Here is a 22,395-nt window from a genome sequence, read left to right on the forward strand (position 1 = left end):
TAACAGTGTGTCACACATTACTAAGGGCTCTTATTACTTCCTAGTGCAAACTTAGATAAACTTCAATGCACCAAACTTGTTCCCGCATCACCCCCTTTTCCGTATCTTATTCTGAAACATGGTGGAATGATACTTGTACAAGTCAGGTACTGAGATGACAATTTTCCAACCCAAACAAAACAGAACAACAACAAACAAAATCCGTTAAATTCTGTGTAGAGAAGTGTTTCCAGTGGTAGGAAATGCTCAATATCACAACTTACGAGAAATTAGATGCTTGATTAATGAGGCTGCTGTAATCCTCTGGAAGGTCTATTAATTTGTTAGATTCTCTTGGATAGCTTAAAAAAACACACACACAAAACCAGTTACTATGAGGTCATATTACAACAACAGGGTAACTCAACTTAGTCAAAACAAATAAAAGCAGACTGAGTGATTGGTGCTACCACAGGGGTACAAGAAGCCACAGTAAGAAATTAAAAATTCATACTTAAATAACACAGGGTCTAGGGTTCACATTTTCACTCGAAAATTCAGAAAAAATGATCAGGACAGTAGACAGTACGCAGAATCTGCCCCATTTAAGTGAAATGTGGTAGCTCTGGGAAGCACGGGGGTTGCAGAAGAGGAATTTCACCCCCGGGATTCTACCCAAATGACCCAGCAATGGAGAGCCCAACACAGAACTTAGGATAAAAAAGACGGAAAAGGGGCTATTAAGGGTGATCTTAAGACAGAAATGAGTTGGAGGAGAGAAGAAAGTAGGATAGGTGAATTCCAGGTCATGTTGGTTCTGACAATTCAGATCTGAAGTTAACTGGCACTTGAGGCCCCTCTTCCAGTGGGCACACCTGCCCCGCACGGGCCACACGGCTCGGCCTCTGCCTGCTTTACGTGTGGCAGGGTCAGGAGTGGACTGAAACCACAAGGGAGCTGCTGAGACAGCAATTCTTAGACCAGAAAATTCTGAGGGGATGTACATACAACGAGGCCAACCTCAGAGAAATTAGATTTGGTAGGTAGGGCCCTGAGTATTTTTTAAGTTTCCAAAGTTGTTCTGATGTATATCTCAAGTTGAGAACTACTGTTCCACATTGTAAGTCTTCTGACTGCAGGGTTAAACCACATGAAATTGGTGATATTCAACCATTTTTGACTTACAAAAACTGAAATTTCGTATGGTTCAACCTAATAAAGTTGGGGTGATAAGTCATCTCTGGATTTGGGACAGACTACGTATGAAACCAAAGAAACAGAACAATCTCCTTTAGCCCCTGATTTTTATGGATAATGTATTCAGCAGAACCAAGGAGACATTAATAGATGAAATACACCTGTTATCACCGGGTATAGCAAACTTGACTACAGAATCAGAATAGCTCTAATGTCAAAAGGAATAAAGAAAATATAAACATGATTGGCCTTGATTTGATCATTACTGAAGCTGAGTGGGGCCTTCTTATGCTATTCTTTCAACTTTTGGATAGTTTGAAATTTGCCATTAATAGATTAAAAAAACCCAAAAAACAAAAACAAAACAAAACAAACCAGCTAAGAAAAACCTGAAAAAGGACCCACAGTTTTTTAAAGCATTTCAAAATATAATCATTTTGTTATTTGCTTCCTGTCAAGAGTAATATACTCTTTATGTTCCTAATTCTGATTGTTTTACAAACTCTCACCACCATTAGATTAAGCAGAAAAACGTATGAAGCCACGATAGCCTACCTCTTTGAATCACCAACGGCCTGGGAGGTCAGAGTGGAAGGGACACAGCACTTACACCCTGCTTCTCCCTGCTCCCCCACCCCCACCAAGTCTTTGACAATCTTCAACTTACCTGATAGCATCTCTTTTTCCTTCTAGGTATCTTTTAACTTCAATGTTCTGACACCAACTTTAATATAAATGGGGGGGAAAAAAACACTTTTTACTTTTGAAGGGTTAGAACTCAAATTTTTTCCTCTCTAAATCGAGTAAGAGGAAAAAAAAAACTTCTTTGCTTAATATATTTATCTCATCAAAAGAAGCTTGGAGGAATACATATTTTGTCTGCAACTTTTAAAATCAGAAGAATGTAACCTGTGATTTTCTAAAAGCAAGAATGCTTAATGTGTAAAATTTGTGGCTACATACACTACTCCCCCATAATTTGGACACTACAGAAAACCATTCTGAATTAATGACAAGCTCTTATTATCTGGAGCTAGAACACTTATATTAAAAAAAAATTTTGTAGTAAAATATACATTACATAAATTTTACCATTTAAAAGTGTACAGTTCTGTGGCGTTAAGTAAGTTCACACTGTTGGGCTACTATCCCCACCATCCAACTCTAGAACTTTAGCTTCACAAACTGTACTTGCTAAACACTAACCCATTCCTCCCTTCACCAGCCCCTGGCAAACACCATTCCATTTTCTGTCTCTATGAATTCGACTACCTTAGGTACTTCATGTAAGTGAAAACATGCAGTATTTGTTCTTTTGTGACTGGCTTATTTACTTCACTTAGCATGTCTTCGAGGTTCATCTATGGTATGGCATGTGTCAGAATTTCCTTCCTTTTTAAGGATGAATTAGATAAACATATTCCACTGTATGTATATATCACATTTTGTTTATCCATTCATCAGTTGATGGATATCTGGGTTGCTTCCACCTTTTGGCTAATTGTGAATAACGCTGCTATAAACACGGGTGGACAAGTTATCTATTTGACCCCCTGCTTTCAATTCTTTTGCAATATATACCTAGACGTGGAATTACTGGTTCACATGGTAATTCTGTATTTAACTTTCTGAAGAACCACCATACTCTTTTCCAGAGCGGCTGTACATTTTCTATTCCTACTGGCAATGCACATGGATTCCAATTTTTCGACATCCTCAACAACATACATTATTACTCTCTGCCTTTTGATTATAGCCGTCCTAATGGGTATGAAGTGGTATCTCATTCTGGTTTTGATTTGCATTTCCCTAATAACTGGTAATGTTGAGGATGTTTTCATGTGTTTACTGGCCATTTGTATATCTTCTTTGGAGAAGTTATTTGCTTATTTTTTAATGGGTTGTTTGCTTTTTTGTTGTTGAGATGTAGGAATTCTGGAAACACATACACACACAGGATATTAATCCCTTATTAGATATGATTTGCGAATATTTCCTCTCATTCTTTGCATAAAACAGCCAAATTTTAAAGCACAGGTATTGGACTAAGTAACCCTTAAGGTTTCTCTCAGTTCTAAGAGTCTACAGAACAGGTCCTAAACAAGTAAGTTGATCAGAGGAAATAAACATTTTTTACCACTCCTCTCCTTCCAAGCAAATCTGCTCATGCTATTCACTAGCTGGGCAAAAATCTTACCACAAAGGTAAATCCTTAATTAAGAAGGCCTAATCATTATAGTTTAAATTACATGGACTGGGGCCGGCCCGGTGGCTCAGGCGGTTAGAGCTCCGTGCTCCTAACTCCGAAGGCTGCCGGTTCGATTCCCACATGGGCCAGTGGGCTCTCTACCACAGGGTTGCCAGTTCAATTCCTCGAGTCCCGCAAGGGATGGTGAGATTGAACATGGCACCTTGAGCTGAGCTGCCTCCCGGATGGCTCAGTTGGTTGGAGCACGTCCTCTCAACCACAAGGTTGCCAGTTTTGACTCCCGCAAGGGATGGTGGGCTGCGTCCCCTGCAACTAGCAACGGCAACTGGACCTGGAGCTGAGCTGCGCCCTCCACAACTAAGACTGAAATGACAACAACTTGAAGCTGAACGGCACCCTCCACAACTAAGATTGAGAGGACAACAACTTGACTTGGAAAAAAAGTCCTGGAAGTACACACTGTTCCCCAATAAAGTCCTGTTCCCCTTCCCCAATAAAATCTTTAAAAAAAAAAAAAAAAAATTACATGGACTGAATTTTGCCAGGCTTACTACCTGGGAATTATGCAATATATGTGATAAGCTGAAGTCTGTTTCCATATAACTACTCAATATAATGAAGAAAAATGTATAATCATTACCTTTCCATCAGTAATTTCATTATCTCACTGTTTTCTTGAAAAAGGCAAATGAGGTTGCTTGGCAGGGAAAGATAGTTACATAAATATTCAAAATGGCTTGTTCCGGAAACTGCAAATGGAGAAAAGAATAATTAATGCATAAAACAACTAAGAGTAGATCTTGTGTGAGAATAAGCAATAGCAGAGCTTAAAAAAAAGAAAAAAGCAAGAGGAGAGTTCAAATTAGCTAGGTACATAGCTTGTAGGAAGTGAACAAGATGGCACATGGGAGGGATCCACAAAATGACACAACTGAGAGGAGTCAAACGACTCCTACACCAAACTGGTTACATTGTCCTGGTGTCTCAGTTTTATCCTTTGCAAAATGGTATATCCCTGCACGAGCTCCTTCATGGGGTTAGTTGTGAACATTCAAAGACAAAAATAATGTATGGTGCTCTGGAAAGTATAGAGCAGTACAGAAATGTAAGATGATTTTATCCCGGGAGATGGATTTAAACACTAGCTCTAATCATCCCTGCAAATGATTAGGAAGTCTAAACTATTCTATATGATGCCTGGGCCCCCAGCTGAATGGAGACGTCAGTCAACAAACTTTCAGGGCAGGTTCCCCCTGCCCTGTGCCAGGCACTATGAGATACAGGGATATAGTTAACTTTAAGTCTACCGTTATACCACTTTCATGTAATGAATCAAAATAAAACATAGATAACAACTGAATAGCAAATGAATTCCTACATTAAAATCAGATTTGTGTGCAATTATGGATATTCTACACTTTAATGTCACATCAAGTTAAAAAACACTTGAAATTGTCAGTTTTTACTTTTTAAAATCTGCAGAACCCAGTTTATGAATTGAACATTTTAACATATGAAAGCAAAACTAATATGTTAGGTTGGTGCAAAAGTAGTTGTGTTGTTTTGCAATTTAACCTTTTAAACTGCAATTACTTTTGCACCAACCTAATATTTTTGTACATTTCCATGTACAAAAAAACACATTTACTGAGATCCAATAAAATCAAACATATAAATACGCATTTTTATTGTGTAATTGTGTACATCACCACAGTCAATTAACTATGTTCTAAACTTTTAATCGGTTTTCAATTTTGCAAGTCACCTTAATTCTACACTGCTGGACTGAAAGACTACATACACGTACTTCCTACATTTTAAAAGAAATTAGAAATTACCTTGAATTTCAGGTGGTGGGGGGACTCCATTTAAATAATGAAAGAACAAAGCAGAACACTTCAGGAAAGGCATGATTCCAGCTCTGACACTCTTCCATAGATGCCAGCCGGAGGATATTTCTTTCAAGGCACTAAAAAGAGAAAAATGTTAATAGAAACGGTCATAAAAATGTTAATACCATGTTTCCCCGAAAATAAGACCAGGTCTTATATTAATTTTTGCTCCAAAAGATGCTTTTGGGCTTATGTAAGGGATGTTATCCTGAAAAATCATGCTAGGGCTTATTTTCCAGTTAGGTCTTATTTTCGGGGAAACACGGTAGAAAGTCATTCTAGATATAGCACAATGTGAAAACAGACAAGTGCTATTTGGAATTAAAAGGAATAGCAGCCCTGTCTACTATAGGATGTCAGGAATAAATGGTGATATAGCCTCCAATGCTGTTATTAAAATTTATAAAAATAATATTACAAGAAAAAATTTGAAAAATAAAATACAACTATCCACTACTCTATAATCTTTTATCAGAAGGTATTATTCTGGCAAACTATTTTCATACTAATCTGTCTTATAGAGTCATAACTGTAACATATGAAATTTAAAATTAACAAGGTTTTTAGAAAATGATAAACCATAATTTTTATTGAAATTGTAATATTTTGGAACACATCAATTGTTAACCGATACCAAATTACTCCCCTTCAAGCAAGCACTTAGAGTGCATTAAATTCTTTGCTAATATAAATAATATCAGAGTGTACATCTTTATGTCTATAGGTTTCACTATGTTAGATTATTTTATTAGTGTGGACTCTCAGAAATGGGATAACTTACTTAAAAAAACAAACATTGTAGTTCTTGACATACACCATGAAAAAGCTAAATGAAACTGTTGTACCAAATGAAAATGACTCCAACAACATGTGAAGTTCTAACTTCACTGCACTCCTGCCAGTCAAGAATAGGGCCTTAAAAACGTATTATGCCAATTTAATTTGCGTTTTTAAATTCCCAGGGAGATGATATATATGTTTTAGAAGAGCACTTTCTAAAGTAAGTTCCATGTCTCCCTGTGCCAGATCCTCTGAGCAAAAAAAGGGTTCCATGGCCAAATAAATGTGGGACTCTGCATATTACTCCTCTCAGAGATTTGCAATCTCTCCGAGACTTCCAATTCAGTTAGTATAGGCACACTCCCATCTTCTTTTAAAAACACATCAACAGACAGCCATTTCCCTAATTCAACAAATGAATTCCCTTTTCATGCCGTCACCTACGAATACCCTGCAAAGATTATGACCCCACCTTCCTGTGCACTGGCGAAGTGTCTTATACAAAGCAAGAACTGCTAATTCTTCTTCACCAGCAGGAGTTTCTTGATCCATGCCATTCTCTTCTGAAAGAGAAGGAAGTATGAGTACTCTGCAGTTGCCTGTGAAATAGACCGATGACCACATCCTTTAAGTACTCAGCAGAGTCATACACTGCAATACAGTACGAAACGCCCCCCACGAGACACAGGACTTGACCCCGTCAGGTGTGAGCAGTACTGAGCTCCATTAGAAGAACAGAGAGCCCGCAGGCTGTGGGAGAGGGAGGCCACGGTGCTGAGTCACGGCGCCTACAGAAAGCTGTGCGCAAAAGCCGCTACATACACCGTCTGTGGTACTCCAGCCGTACTAAGCTTATGAAAGACAAATAAGTAAAAACACTCACATTGCTAAGGGGTTTTAACAGATTTCGTTTCAAAACTTGTCACATGAGGATAAACAGAAAAAACAAGTAGCCTCATTATACTTTAGATTTTATTTTCATCCAAGCACCTTTTCCTTTAATACTTTTTTTTTAACTGAGAAAACGCAAGCACTTCCGTCAAGAAGCTGTTACCTGGACATGAGGTAAGTATGATCTGTACGATGTGTGCCATAGTAACCAGGTGGAAAATGTGAAGGTCTCCAGTGCCAAGGCTGATCCCTGAAAAATCCTGACACTGCAGCGCGGGGAAAGCGAGCACCAAGCTCACCTAAGATGCCAAATACAGAGTCAGACACATACATAGCCTTTCCTTTCACATCTAGACACACTTCCATTTTCTTGTACGGCCCCTTCAGAGCTCAGCCCCGCCCCGTAAGGAATCTTTGGTCTTAAAGGGTACACACGTTAGAAATTCCACTGGGATTGGCTAAATGAAATTACTTAAGAGCTAAGAGAGTCTTGATGGGCACTATCCTTTCATTAACCTAGTGATTCCCCTATACACGGTCTACTGTTAGCAACCGCTGAAATCTTTCTAGGGAGGTGAACAGTGGAAAATGCACGGGTTTTGGATCCATAAAGATCTAGCTATGAACCCTAACTCCTCTTACGAGCTTATTTTTTTTTTAAACTTTTATTTATTTTAAGTGTGATTTTCCAGGACCCATCAGCCCCAAGTCAAGTAGTTGTTTCAATCTAGTTGTGGAGGGTGCAGCTCATTGGCCCATGTGGGGATCGAACTGGCAACCTTGTTAAGAGCACCGCTCTCTAACCAACTGAGCTAACCAGCCGAGCTAACCAGCCGCCCTCTTGTGAGCTTTTGAACAAGTTAACACCTCTGAGCCTGTTTCTCTGCTGGTAAACTAGAGATCGTTTGTGTGTGTTTTTAACACTTCAGTAGTAAGGCTGCAAGGACTCAACAGGACTGCACGTGAAAGCACTCAGGTACACAACACATGCTGGCTCTCGTGTTAGCCTCCTGCTGTCTGCACGACGGTGGTCTTCACAGGAGCAAGGGGCACAGTAATAATGGCTAAAACTTACTAGGGACCCCTTGCTCTAAGCTCTTTCCATTGATTATCCCTTGAGTTCTGACACAATCATAGCTACTAACCCTCTTAAAGACACAGAATCTGATGCCCAAAGAGATTACGGGCACAGCACGGGGGTTGCTGTGTGTGGCGCTGCTCTCAATGTCCTGCGGAAGGGGACCCAGGTGAGGTGAGGCTCGAGTTCAGCCACCCACTGCTTGGCCAGTGGTGTGTCCTAGCTTCAACAACATAGAAGACACACCTTTCCCTAAATCACACAAGGGAGCGATCTATTGCTAAGTAGTGTGGCCCCAGACAGGGCAGTATCTGCCTAAAAGCACGGTATGGGTCAGCAGTAGCCCCTGTATTACCAGTATTATTTTTACTTCTTTGTAGGTAAAATGCATGGAGAGGTTAAATTACTGACCTCGGCCACAAAGCAAAATAAAAGAGAAGATTAGACACCCAGGTCAAGCCTCTCAACTAGATTTCTCAACATTTTCTTTTCCTTTTTCATTTTTTCAATTACATGAAAATTTTCATTCCTTGTCTTATCGATGATAGCCATTCTAACAGGTGTGAGGTGGTATCTCATTGTGGTTTTGATTTGCATTTCCCTAATAACTAGTGAAGTTGAACATCTTTTCATATTATCTATTGGCCATTTGTCTTCTTGGGACAAGTGTCTGTTCAGGTCTTCTGTTCATTTTTTAATTGGATTGTTTATTTTCGTTGTTGAGCTGTGTGAGTTCTTTATATATTTTAGGTATTAGCCCCTTATTGGAGGTGTTGTTTGCAAATATCTTCTGTTTGGTTAGTTGCCTTTTTGCTTAGTTAACATTTTTCTTTTTGAGGCTGCTCAGAAAAGAATCATTCTCAAAAAAGTAGCAAGAACAATAGTGACAACTCCTCCTGTCTGTCTCTACACTACGCACCAAGTCTAAGGTAAAGTTCTGTAGTATGATAAAGAAAATTTCAAACACAAATTACAAGCTACTCACCAATAAATGAAACATGTCGATATCTAATATGCATGGAAGGTCTCCATGATTGTCATCTGGTACCAATGCTAAATATTTAAAGAAAAAAATACATTAGCACATTCCATATGTCAACATAAGTATTATTTTAAAAATGCACATAACCTCGTTTAAATTTATCTTTTTGCAAGACATACATGAATTTATAAGCTAGAACTTGTACATAAGACAAACAGTATTACCAAAATATTTCTCTTATAATGGAGAGAAGTGATGCCACTAGAAACAAAATGACAGAAGATGAGAAATTACCGTAACACATGTGGTACAAGTATTGATACTCACACGCCAAAAGTTTAAAAAAGTGTCCTTGCGTCACTGAAAGTAATGCCACTGTCCAATGTGCTGCAGCAAATCTTGTTAGTGATCTAAGACAGTCATCCTGAAAGAGATTGACACAGTTTAACAAAGAAGCCAGTATATGAAGTAGATCTCTTCTTTTATGAATGCTAGTTCAAAGCACAGCTAGTTGAAACAAAGCTAGATGCACAATGAAATCTCTCTAGATGGTATGGACCCGAATCTGTGACATCTTTAATGACATGTCTCTAACATGGAATGAATGGAATGGGAAATATCTAATTGAATGCTGAATAAACCAATGCTATCTCCTTGCCACCATGCTGCTGGTTCTCTATGGAAAAGGATACATGCACCCAGACAGACGTCAACAAACAGACTCCCAAGAATGTAAGGCTGTATCTATATTTATTCTAAAGAGATACTCTTACTACATGTAAATATGAATTATAATCAGGTATAAACATGCTTAAGAAAAATACAGATGAATAATAAGTTGATGAGTTGTTTCTTCCTGTTTAATGCTTTCTTTTCCGAATTTTTCTGTAACGTGTTTTGGTTCAATAGATTTGAGGACCTACTATAGGATAGTCTTGGTTTTGAAAATCTTAAATGAAACCACACTCCTGCTTTCAAGGAGCTCACAGCCTTGGGAGTGAGAGGGGGAAGAAAAGGGAGGCGGTGGCAACTGAAGGAGGTAGTACCACAAATGAGGGCTACCTCACTCACAGGACGTGGTTTAGAGCATCTTAGAGAGGAGTCTACTTAGGGTACTCCCAGTAACAAAGGCCTGGGAACTAGCGTTTGGGGACCAGCCATGATTCTACAAGTCTGGACCATGGTTGTGAGGATTGGCAGGTGATAATGGAGAAAAAGGCTAAAAAGTGTTAAGAGATATGATCAGGGTAACTTCGGGAGGAACCTCTCTGATAATTAGAAAAGAGTGAGATTCAGGATAGAGACTGGTATGGAATCTTGGCAAGAAATAATATGGGGATGAACCAAACAAGAAGAAGTAGGAATGGAAAGAACGGGAAAAAAATATGTAGGACGGGTATTGAACAAACTCTGCTGACCAACTGGATACGAACATCCAGACCAAATGATGCATCCAGTAAGATTTCTGAGTTTCTAGCTTGGTTACCTGGATGGACAGTAATGACATTAACTAAGAAAGGCAATATAGTAAGAAAAATGATTTGGATTGTTAAATTTGGGGTGCTTTTGGGAGGTCCAGGTGAAAAAAATAAAGCAGGCAATGAGATAACAGATCAGGTTTGGAGATATACAAGTGGGAATCACTGGATGTAACTGAAATCAGAGGTGTAGATGGGACTACCAGGGAACAGTGTCTGATGACTGAGGGTCATGGGCCGAACTCTGGGGGTTTAAAACATTTGCAGGATGGAGGAGGGGTTGCAGACTGAGAAGGAGGTGCCAGAGAGGTAGGGAGAAAACCAGGAATGTCTCAGAAATCGAGAGAAAACGAATTTCAGAAGGAATTAACAAAATAGAAATGTCAAATAAGGAGTAAAAAATGTCCACCTACAAGGATAATGAGGAGATCACTCGGTGAACTTGGTAACAGCTGTTTCCAAAGAGTAAAAGTGTTAGCGTAGGAGCCAAATTGCAGGGAGTTGAAAAGTGAAGGGTTAGCAAGAACTTGAAGAGAGAGCATACACTATTGTTTAAGGAAATTTTGCTGTATATAAAATTTCTCTCTCAATATGAAATGAAATTAAAAACTGCAGGTGCTATTCCCTTATCCATATTTCATTGCATGGTGAAACAAATAAAATGAAATACGCTTTAAAATGGCTTGGATATAAAAATGAATGAAAAAGCGAGGGTCATAGATGGAAGAAAGATAATACTGAGGGCAAGAGTAAGAAGAGGACAGTGGAGCACACTTGACAACAGGGGATGTGCCAGGAAAGGAGGAAGTAAAAGAAGGGATAACTGATAGAGAGCGGACGCATTTCAGGAAATAGGTGGAAGGCTAAGCCGCTTTACCCAAGGTCCCTTATCCTCTGATACAGGACAGAAAGGTGAGTGGAGATGTATGTAAGTTTGAAGGGAGTCAGAAAAATAGAAGTTCACTCCTAATGACACTATACTTTAAAAATTAAAAAAACCCAAAACGAATAGCCTGCCAAACTTGGATATGAACAACCTGTTAAGAACGGTACAATAAAGGAAAGTTAACAGGCCAACCTCTCTTATGAACATACATGTAAAACTCTTAGATAAAACATTAGCAAATCTAATGTAATGATATATAAAAAGGATAACCTACATGACCAAATTGGGATTATTTCAGGAATGCAAGGTTGGTTTAACACGGGAAAGTTAATGCAAATTGATAACACAAAATCGTATTAACAGAATAGAAGAAGTCTACAGTCTGCTGACTAGGCAGTGTGAAGTACATAGAATCAAGGAAATATATAACAATTGCCTTAAAAACTAGACAAAATGATGTTACACATTTGTGACTGCCTTTTCAATAATCAACATACTTATCAATTCTTATTTACTATAGCAAAAAATATCACAGCCAACATTGACAGCCATATCCATATCTAAATGACAGCATCATTTAGAGCAAAAATTAATATAAGACCAGGTGTTATGTTATGTTATATTAGACCCGGTCTTATATTAATTTTTGCTCCAAAAGACACATGAGAGCTGATTGTCCGGTTAGGTCTTATTTTCAGGGAAACACGGTATCCCGTATCACAGTCAAGACTAATGCGAACTGCCTTTGCTTCATCCAGCTTTAATCCCAGGATCTACTCCTAGAAGTTCCAATTTAGTAAGTCCCAAGTGGCCCAGGTATTTGTCTATTTAAGAAGTTCTAAGATTTTAATGCACATCCCCTACCCAGGAACCTCTGATAGAGGATCTACATTTCGCACACCATAAAAAGGGGCCTGAGACTCTAGGCGTTTGCAATGAAAAGGAAAGTTAGTAAATGAACTGTATTTTCTAAACAGGCATGCTTTGTTTCGTTTAAATTTTTTTATGGAGACTAACCCTGTCTTGGGTGTACGAAGAGCCTTCCCACATAAAGTGGCATCTCTCCCATGTGCAAATAAACCCCTGCTAAAGGCTAAGTTATTTAAAAAAAGCATTTTAAAAAAGTTCATTGTTTTGCTTTAAATGGCATATATTTTTATATTTTAAAAATATGCCCATCCCCCCACACCTGCCCCTTTGGCAACCTTCAGGTTGTTCTCTGTATCTATGGTCTGCTTCTATTTTATTGTGTTTATTCATTTGCTTTGTTTTTTCAGATTCCACATATAAGTGAAATCACATGGTGTTCGTCTTTCTCTGATTTATTTCACTTAGCATACCCTCTAGGTCCATCGATGTTGTCACAAGTGGCAAAATGTCATTCCTTTTTATTGCTGAATAATATTCCATTGTATACACACACACACACACACACACACACACAAACCTTTATCCATTCATCTAACAATAGACATATAGGTTGTTTCCGTATCATGGCTATTATTAGTAACATGGCAATAAACATAGGAGTGCATATACCGTTTTGAATTAGTGTTTTTGTCGTCTTTGGCTAAAAACCCAGAAATGGAACTGCCTGATTCTACAGCAGCTCTATTTTTAATTTTTTGAGGAACCTCCACAATGGCTGCTCTGATTTACATTCCTACTAATGTAGGAATGTAATGTACATGTAAATGTACATGAGCGGTCCCCTTTCTCCACATCCTTGCTAGCACTTGTTATTTGTCGATTTTGATGATAGCCATTCTGACAGCCGTGAGGTGATAACTCATTGTGGTTTTCCTTTGCATTCCCCTGATGTTTGGTAATGCTGAGCATCTTTTCATGTGTCTATTGGCCATCTGCACGTCCTCTTTGGAGAAATGACTATTCCGGTCCTCTGCCCATGTGTTTATTGGATTGTTGGTTTTCTTTGGTGGTAAGTTGTATGAGTTCCTTATGTATTTTGGATATCAACCCTTTATCTGATGTATTATTTGTGAATATCTTCTCCCATTCAGTAGGTTTTTTTTTTGGTTTTTTTTGTTGGTATTTTCCTTCCCTGTGCAAAAACTTTTTAGTTTGATGGATATATATATATATATATATATATACACATATACACATGCACATATACTTTTATTATTCTATATATTTTATATATATATATAATGTTATCTATTTGTTTATTTGTTTGTTGTTGTTGTTGTGCTGTTGCCCTTGCCCGAGGAGACATAGCCAGAAAGATATTGCTAAGAGCAATGTCAGACAGTGTACTGCCTGTGTTTTCTTCAAGGAGTTTAATGGTTTTTGGTCAACACAAAACCATTTTATGCACAAAACCAGCACAAAATACATATTATTGTGCTTCACTTTACTGCACTTCGCAGATACCAGGTTTTTTACAAATTGAAGGTTTGTGGCAACCTTGTGTTGAGCAAGTTTACTGGCACCATTTTTCCAACAGCATTTGTTCACGTCCAGTCTCTGTGTCACATTTTGGTAATTCTCGCGGTATTTCCAACTTTTTCATTATGGTTGTATTTGTTATGGTGCTCTGTGACCAGTGATCTCTGATGTTACTATTGTCACTGTTTTGGGGCACTATGAACCGTACCCATGTAAGACAGTGAACTTCATTGATAAATGTTGTGTGTGTTCTGACTGCTCCACTGACCAGCTGTTCCCCCACCTCTCCTTCTCCGTGGGCCTCCATATTCCCTGAGACACAAGGATATTGGAATTAGGCCAATTAATAACCCGACCCTGGCCTCTAAGTGTTCAAGAATCAATTGTGCAGCAAACTTCATTAAGAAATCGCGGCAGCCATCAACATTGAGTCAAGACTCCACCAGCAAAAACATTATGACTCACTGAAGGCTCAGATGATGGTTAGCATTTTCTTAGCAGTAAGTATTTTTTAACTAAGAATGCACATTTTTTTAGACATAATGCTACTGCACATGTAATAGACTACACTATAGTGTAAACGTAACTGTTATATGCACTGGGAAACCAAAAAATTTGTGAGTTTTGACATTAATTTGATGTTGCTTATAAGGTAGTCAAATGTGGTAGAGGGTGTGTTCTGTTTTATATTTCCAATTATAGCATTAAAAATTCAAGAACAAACACTCTGTTTTGTTTTTTTCCCATTGTTTCATGTGCTTAACCAAGAGCTCTGGATGAAAAGAGCCAAAGCCTATTTAAAAGAAAAATAATGAGAAATGAAACCACAAACATAACTTCAACATCATTACAGAAAATGGGTCTTACTAGGAAAAGAGTGAAGCTATGCTTAAATCATCAATTCAAGTTTTTAAGATTTAAAAAAACAAAAGATTTAAAAAAAGCAAAAACACTGCTTTTCCATTCCACCATTCTATGAATTGAGTAAACTGATAACTTACTAGTCTGCAAGGTAGAGGACCAAACAATGGTTTATCTTCATCACTCAAAATTCTTTCTGCAGATTAAAAATGAGTAAGATGATAAATTTTTTTTACATATATTTTATCACATTTCAAAAAAAGTTTAAAAAAAATTCTTTCTGCAGAAAGCACAATATTGTCAGGTTTTGAAATCTTTAAATCATTTCACACGAATTACTAACTTTGGATGAAAAGTAAAAATGAAAACACATTCCCTCAACTGACAAGAAGCTATAACCACCACGAAAGTGAGTTATCGGTTGCTGTAGTTAATTTATAAACTGTAAATCTAGTATTTTGTCAGTACACTACATTGCCTACTTCAAAGTCTTTATACTATTTCTTCATATTGCTGTCCATTTTAAACACCTCATTCAAATACAGGCTTCTACACATAACTCCTGTCAACTTGTGCTTGTGACTTAGAGATACAACTTTAAATCTCTTACCTATGCTTTGGATGGTGTACGCACAGCTCCCCCAACACATTATGGGCACACGGGGATCCTCTTCATTGGGATGAACCTTTAGTCCCACCTTGTAAGTAGCAGTTCCAAATGTTGTTAGCATTTCTTTTATGCTATCAGAATAAGGGTTCCTGTAGCGAACATGTATAAGATCAGCTCAAAACAACGTGCTCATGTCAATCAATGGTTCAGTTTCTAACAGCTATTTGCTATGTTAGAATTGAGACATTTAAACTATCTAAAGACAGTTTTATGCAAAGGGGAAAATAAAGATATGCAAATTGTCTCTGCTTAAGAGGAGTTATGCTCCACTCGGGCTGGCAGAGGTGAGGCACAGGCTGAAAACAAGGTATTAGGTAAAAGTCTACATACTGAACTGTGAGACTCTTACCCTCTTTCTCCACCCTGAGAACACTGGCAATGTATGTCCAACTGTCATAGGTTTTAGTTTCTCCAGTGAGGACTCCTTAGGGGAAAAGCCTCTTGACACAATGACACTTGGGGGTCCCAAGTGAAAGACTGGTGGGGGTCTGATCACCTCACTGTGAGGCTCACAGGCCAGCGAGCTCCAACCTGCTCACCCACGTATCCCATGAGCGTCTCACAGACTCCTTGAAAGGTCACCCAAGGAAAATAAACATTTAAGGAAAGAAGCAGACATCAAAGAGATAAAACAAACAAGCAGAAAGAAGAATGCAGGGAAAACAAAGACAGTGTAGAAAGCAGAAAACTTATAAGAAAATTAGAGGAGCAGTCCAACAGGGCCCAGGGCAAGCTAACAGTAGGATTACCTCATAGAACAGAAAAACCAAGAGAAGGAAATCATCTAAGAAACAACATAAAAAATTCTCAGAACTGAAGGATTCAAATCTTCAAGTTCAAAGAGTATACTGAAAATGTTGCAAAAATGAATAAAGAAATGATTCACATGCCAAAGAATGTCACAGAAATTTTAGAATACTGGGGACTTAAGAGACGATCCCAACAGTTTCCAGAAGTAATCAAGTTACAGAGGAACAGGCATCAGAATGGCGTGGATTTCTCAATGGGTGCGAAAAGTTAATAAAACAATGCTTTTCAAATCTAGATGAAAAATTACTTCTAACCTATAATCCTATACACAAACCATCAATCAAGCATATGGATACAATAAACTCATTTTCAGACATGAAAACTTAACACCCATGCACTTTTTCTCAGAAACCTGCCGAAGGATGCACTTGTACAAAACGAGGGAGTAAATTAGGAAAGAGGAGAATATAAAATATGAGATCCAGTGAAATAATAGGTGCATGGCCGCGGGAAGTCTGAGTGACAGCGGTGCCCTGTCCTGATTGGTGCGGGACTACAGAGGCTGCGGGAGGAAGGTTCCAGGACTGGTCTTAGCACTTAGAAAAGACATTGCTTAAAAACAAAAAACCTCTTGCTAGGCACCTGAAAGCTCTATTGCAGCATTTGATGGGAAAAGAAAAAAAAGGAACACACACAGAGAAAACAAAGTACATGAAAAAAAACAAGGTAATTTTTAACCACAAGATAAAATTGTACAAGACAAGAAACAGAATTATGACACACAACTTGTATCAGTAGAAACAATTATAATGTAAAAATTGTCAAGGGCTTTAACGAAAAATTCTGAAAGAACTCTACTGGGAGACTGGTGAGAAGCAGAGGTTAAGAGCTGAATACTAAACTGCCAGCCAGTCAATAGAACTCAAGAAACAGTCACCCACGCATTTTAACTAGAAATATGGAAGTAAAAAGCAGAAGAAACAAACAAAATAACATGTTTGGGGAAGGGGGGGGGAACGTGAGAGGCACAGGACTGATGTTTACTGTACTTAAGCTTCTCAGTACTATTTGTACCGAGTTACTTACACGTCAGGAACAACTTCCAGGTGGCTTTACATGTATTATGTCACTTTATCCTCACAACACTTTGAGGTAGGTATTAGTTTCCTCACTTTAGAGATGAGGAAACTGGGGTACAGACAGGTCAAACAATTTGCACAGTAAGCAGTGCTGCTGGGAACTGAACCACAACACCTGGCTCTAGAATCTATGCAATACTTTATAACTAATTGGCCAGGGGGTAACAGAGGGTGAAAATACTCTGGTTTTGATCCTGGGTTACTAAGAGGTTGGTGGGGCCATAAATAGAACCATGGAAGTCAGAAGGAAAGCACAGGATGTGGTGGGGAAGCTGCAGTTTGGATTTCGATGTACTGATGAGTGTTGTGCAGGAGAGGCAGATAAAAGGGCATGTTACGGAGTCAGCAATACAGACCGGGAGAGACTGGTAAGAGTTAGACATGCCATGTGGTTCTTAGGTTTTTATTAATATACTCGTAATAAATATCATCATGTAATGCTTAAACCTCAGAATTCAAGATCAGTGTCATATAGCTTTTGCTCCCTAGCTTATAAATCATATTCTTACCAACTGCTAACTTAATTTTTCATTTCAAGTAGGCCGTACTCAAAAGGAATAAAATAATACACTCACTTAGGATGAAAATCAGGCCTAAACCCTTCGGGGAGCTGCAATTCATTCATATTTTCTGAATTCTTTGAAGAGGCAATATCTATAGAAACAAACATTTCATATTACTATTCATCTCTACAACATTTCTATGAATTTCAGCCATATATTTCATTCTAAATGTAGGTCAAAGAAATTGAAAAAACAACAGGAAAAATTTCTATTAATAAAAACAGCATAACATGCATTCAAAGCCTGGGAACGAGTATTGCTCTGACTGACCAAGGTGCCTTCTTCAGTCACCTCTGCTTTTCCTGATAGTGTAGCCTCTAGAACACAGCTAGGGAAGGGAGCAAAAGGAAGAGTACGCTATTTTGTTTTTATAAAAACCAACAGTCTAAATTCTGCTCAGGTTGCTTTCTCATAAGGTGGTAAGTGCAGTGCACGTCTTGAAACTTGGGAAGCCTTTGGTAATGCCAACAATTAAGTGAGGGAGGCCACCGAGAACTAAAGCTAGCTTTTCAATACTCAGTCTATTCCCCAGCCCCCAGAAGCTCTTCAATAAAATGGGGGAATGAATGAGAAGTAGCTTATTATAAACTTCACACAAGCCTGAGGGTTTTCGAGGAATAGGAAGTAATGTAGTCAAGCAAATTTAGTTCACTAGGACGAAGAAAATGAGAATAAGACAGTTTAAAATGAGAGGTTTCACTTTAAAAATATTCTTGAACAATTCTCTCTGGAACCACATTCTCCAATAATCTTAGACTTTATGGAAAAATGAAAGCAGGTTATCAGAACTTACTAGGAATACTTTCTTCTTTCCTAAGACTCTGCAATGCTTTTATTTGCTGAGATATTGTTCTAATCCACTGAGCCAGATTTGGTTGGTCTGAAAAATTTAACCTGCTGGAAAAGATTATAGTGTTTAGTATTCTGCTGTTGTTGCTTAGTTTAAGATACAAAAAGACTCCTTAAATGATCATGGGTGTAATATTTTAAACACATTTTAAATATATAGGGGAAATAAAGCTCAGGGGAAATCTGTTCCTTTAGAAAAATAGGTATTTGCCAATGGAAATAAAAACATATTTGTTACTATGAAGCTAATAACATTATTTGTCAAAAATTTCACCTTTTTCAGTACTAGAATTTGCTAGTATTTCTTAAATATCAGTCACCACAGCACCACTAATATTTACTGAGTACTTATTATGCGACAAGCACTTAGTAAAACATTTAACAGTATTAGATTTAATCCTCAAAATATTCAGATGAAACAGTTTATGTTACTGTCCCCATTTTACACATGAGGAAACTGAGGTTTAGAGCTATGTAACTTGAGTAAGGCCATGTAAGGAATGGATCTGGCATTCAAACCCAGTTATATCAGACTCCGAAGCCTCTTCTTCATGACTACGTCATAACTGACTCACATGGAAAAAATACAAAATCTGAACCACAAAAGTGACAGGTGAGATCCAAAGGCGATTTTTTTCCTCCTTTTATGCAGTGAATCCTTAATCTTATGATTAATTTATCAGTTCAAATGCAGATGTAAGTCAGCACCATATTCTTTTGTGATAAAAAAGCATGAGCTTATATTCAAATCTAACAGCATTTTAAGAACATTTTGTGGTAGCATAAATTAAGACACCATAGTTTGAACTCCTAAAATTGAAGAGAAAAAAACAACTGACTGCTTTGAACTGAATCCAAATAGTATCACAGAAATTAATAGATGATTCATATTCATAAAACTTAAATTAGTATTTGTGCATGTTAGGTACATACCATAATTCTAAACTGAGAAATGAAAATCAGATTTAAATAGCAGAGTATCAGATTCATATCTGCAATGAGCATGTCCAATACTATTAACTAGAAGCACCCTAAAAATTATGAGATGACAAAAAGTTTTTCATTTTAAACATACCAATAGATTTTCATTTTTTGGGCTCAATTCCTGAAGCTGTTGTAAGCCAGTAATTGGCAAAAAAATTATATTCAATTGTTAGTATATTAAATCAAGTCAGTTTGAGATGTCCCTCTCTCCCCTATCAATTTACTGAGTATCTCTTGAAAAGTATGAGGGAGATATTTAAAGTAGAAATAAAGAAGAGTTTTCACGAATACACAAGAATTTTGTATCTTCTACAAAGTGCCTATGGATGACCAAGAAACTTAATTTTTGGCCTATTCCTTTCTAAAAACCAAAATCATATTTTGCAAGTCTGTTAGAAGAAATGACTAAAGGAAGTTTGGAAAGTATCTGGAAAACATTATGCAATTACCTAGAGTGATTTCCCTCCCCTTACTATCTCATCTTCAAAGGCAACTATTACTTTGATGTTAAGGTTTTATGAGCTAAAACTTACTTGTTAAAAATATTTCTTGGAGGAAGTAGCAGAGGAATAACAGTATTACTCAAGCATTCACAAAGGGGACAAAGGAATTCTCCATTTTCTACGTCATAGCTTGTATGTAAGCGTAATCTCTGTTGCCTTCGCTGTTCTTTAGCTTGAACGGAATCAAAATACCTTTACAATTAGAGAACATGAGGTATCAAAAACAAGGGTAATTTTTTTCAATGAGAGCCACAAGCTTCAGCATTTTAAATAATTTGTTTCCACAAATAATCCAAAAATTAAAATCTTAAAATGAACTGTATTATTTTTAACACTGGGACTTTAATTTTGGAGTTGCTTTAATGATCAAAATGGGTTCTAAGAGTTCTAAAACAGTCAAAAACAGACTGCTTTGCAAATAAGCATTCAGAAAGCAACCAATTTCTTGGTCCCAGTGCTGGCTGGGTTTGTGGCTACATGATAACTCAATGAGCACAGTGCTAGCATAACAGTATTGATTTGGTGGTTTTACAGAAACATCGAAAGCATCCAAGTAGAACAACTTTGAGGGTATCCCAACTTAGGCCCAGGGAGCCACGACAGTCTCAGGAAGCACAAGGCAAGTACTAACACCTTCAGAATCAAGAGTTGTTCACTTTCGAAAGATACTGCTCTTCTAGGCTTTATCCCACTGTAAAAATCTTTTTTCTCCATCCAGTTTGTAAGTCAATACAGATCCCCATGTTAAAACATATATTTGATATATTACGAAATTTCTGCCACTCCTATACATGCATGACAAAGTAAGTCAATTTTAATTGCTATTTATTAGGCAGTAATCAGATTTTTTCTTCAACATCTTTAGTTCTCCCTTTTTCTAGAATGTAATTTCCTTTGTATTTTGAGTGTTCAGATAAGCTTCTCTTAACTGATATGAAGAATCCAAGTTACCTTTGCCAACAATGGGCATGCATCACGTGTCCACAGCTACCAGTGTGTGTTCCACAAGACAGGTTAGGGTGCATGAACAATGGATCATATTTGTCTGCATTATAAAACAAATAAACAAAATAAAACACCAAGCATTTAATTTTCCTACAATGAATGGACTTCAAATTGTGAAACCTTCGATAAGAGCGTGTAAACTTGAAATGAAATACTAGTTTATTTTTTTCCTTTGAGACTGAATAATTTATGCAAGAGCCTGGATTACTTAGAAAGCAGGACCCTTTTTTGTCACCCTGAGCAAATAAAACATCCCTGCGTTATTAACTGAAATTGGAATTCTGTATTTAAGTACATCTAATCTTTTGAACATTTCACGCTTTCAGGGCACCGAGAGACTCTTATTCCCTGCAAAAGCCCTGAGCTCGGTAAAAGGGATATTCTCCATGGGACTGCCTTTAACACCTGCGGGCAGCTGGGTCACAAGGATTTCTAACAAAAAAAGATGTTTTGGCAGTAATGGGGTGCTCCCTAGAGGAGATTCTGCTTAACGACACTCACGCAGAGAGGAACAAATACTGTACCAGAGCCAGCCAAAGTGGTGACAAAATATCCAGATTATCCAGATGGTGTGGTGTGGTGCGGTGTGGTGTGGTGTGGGGTGGGGTGGGGTGTGTGTGTGTGTGTGTGTGTGTGTGTGTAGAGAAGGGCAAATCAGTCAGTCTTCTGTTCTTGTGCTAATTGTTTATACTTTAAGGAGATGAAAAATGAAGATGACCGTAAGATGGGTGCCTGGTTTCTTCTGAAATTTTCTGTATAAAATTAGCATAATCTTAGAAATCTCCTAACAGTCTAGAAAAAAAATACTCAAGTTTCAATTTGCTTTATGTAACAGTGAAAATGTCATAGCACAAAGAAAATCTGCTTATTGTCAGCTGAAGGGTTTTCTTTATGAAATAAAGTAACTTTGGGAACTTTATCTTCGGCCTGGAATGAAATTTATAAATCACCTCGTCCTAATGACCATTTTTTAAGGTGAACCAGACCAACCTTTCTTAACTAGGTAGGTGCTTGAGAGCCCCACTGTACAGACTTTCCATACAGAGAAAGGCAATCTCATCAGTAGATTTTCAGACTTACTTTCAATACTACAGTGTGGAAGGCACTCCCTAAATAAGTGCTTTGGAAATCCCTAAGACACAGTTCCTACTCTCAAGAAGTTTACTGGGGGGTGGCCCATTAGCTCAGTTGGTTAGAGCGCGGTGCTAACAATACCAAGGTTGCCAGTTTGATTTCCGCGTGGGCCACTGTGAGCTGCGCCCTCCTTTAAAAAAAATTTACTGGTATTGT

At 37.8% G+C, this 22,395-nt stretch overlaps 1 protein-coding gene across 6 annotated transcripts in view; it reads right to left on the reverse strand.

Annotated features, from left to right (window-relative positions):
* The window catches only part of UBR2 (ubiquitin protein ligase E3 component n-recognin 2), a 106,535-nt gene that overhangs the window by 6,126 nt on the left and 78,014 nt on the right, over positions 1-22,395 (reverse strand). For 5 of the 6 annotated variants that reach the window (XM_019738383.3, XM_019738384.3, XM_088795720.1 and 2 more), the window contains 14 exons: positions 21,052-21,145; positions 20,131-20,292; positions 18,558-18,661; positions 17,777-17,855; positions 15,253-15,401; positions 14,783-14,838; positions 9,336-9,432; positions 9,012-9,079; positions 7,112-7,247; positions 6,530-6,620; positions 5,224-5,354; positions 4,026-4,134; positions 1,844-1,900; positions 264-341 (listed from right to left, as the gene is read on the reverse strand). In XM_019738383.3, coding sequence (XP_019593942.2) covers positions 264-341; positions 1,844-1,900; positions 4,026-4,134; positions 5,224-5,354; positions 6,530-6,620; positions 7,112-7,247; positions 9,012-9,079; positions 9,336-9,432; positions 14,783-14,838; positions 15,253-15,401; positions 17,777-17,855; positions 18,558-18,661; positions 20,131-20,292; positions 21,052-21,145 — 1,411 coding nt within the window. The remainder of the gene's footprint in view (positions 1-263; positions 342-1,843; positions 1,901-4,025; positions 4,135-5,223; positions 5,355-6,529; positions 6,621-7,111; positions 7,248-9,011; positions 9,080-9,335; positions 9,433-14,782; positions 14,839-15,252; positions 15,402-17,776; positions 17,856-18,557; positions 18,662-20,130; positions 20,293-21,051; positions 21,146-22,395) is intronic. The other variant, XM_019738385.3, reaches the window with a different exon arrangement.

Source organism: Rhinolophus sinicus, chromosome 2, assembly GCF_057876585.1.
Source record: "Rhinolophus sinicus isolate RSI-liver-muscle chromosome 2, RSI-T2T, whole genome shotgun sequence".
Taxonomy (NCBI): Eukaryota; Metazoa; Chordata; class Mammalia; order Chiroptera; family Rhinolophidae; genus Rhinolophus; species Rhinolophus sinicus.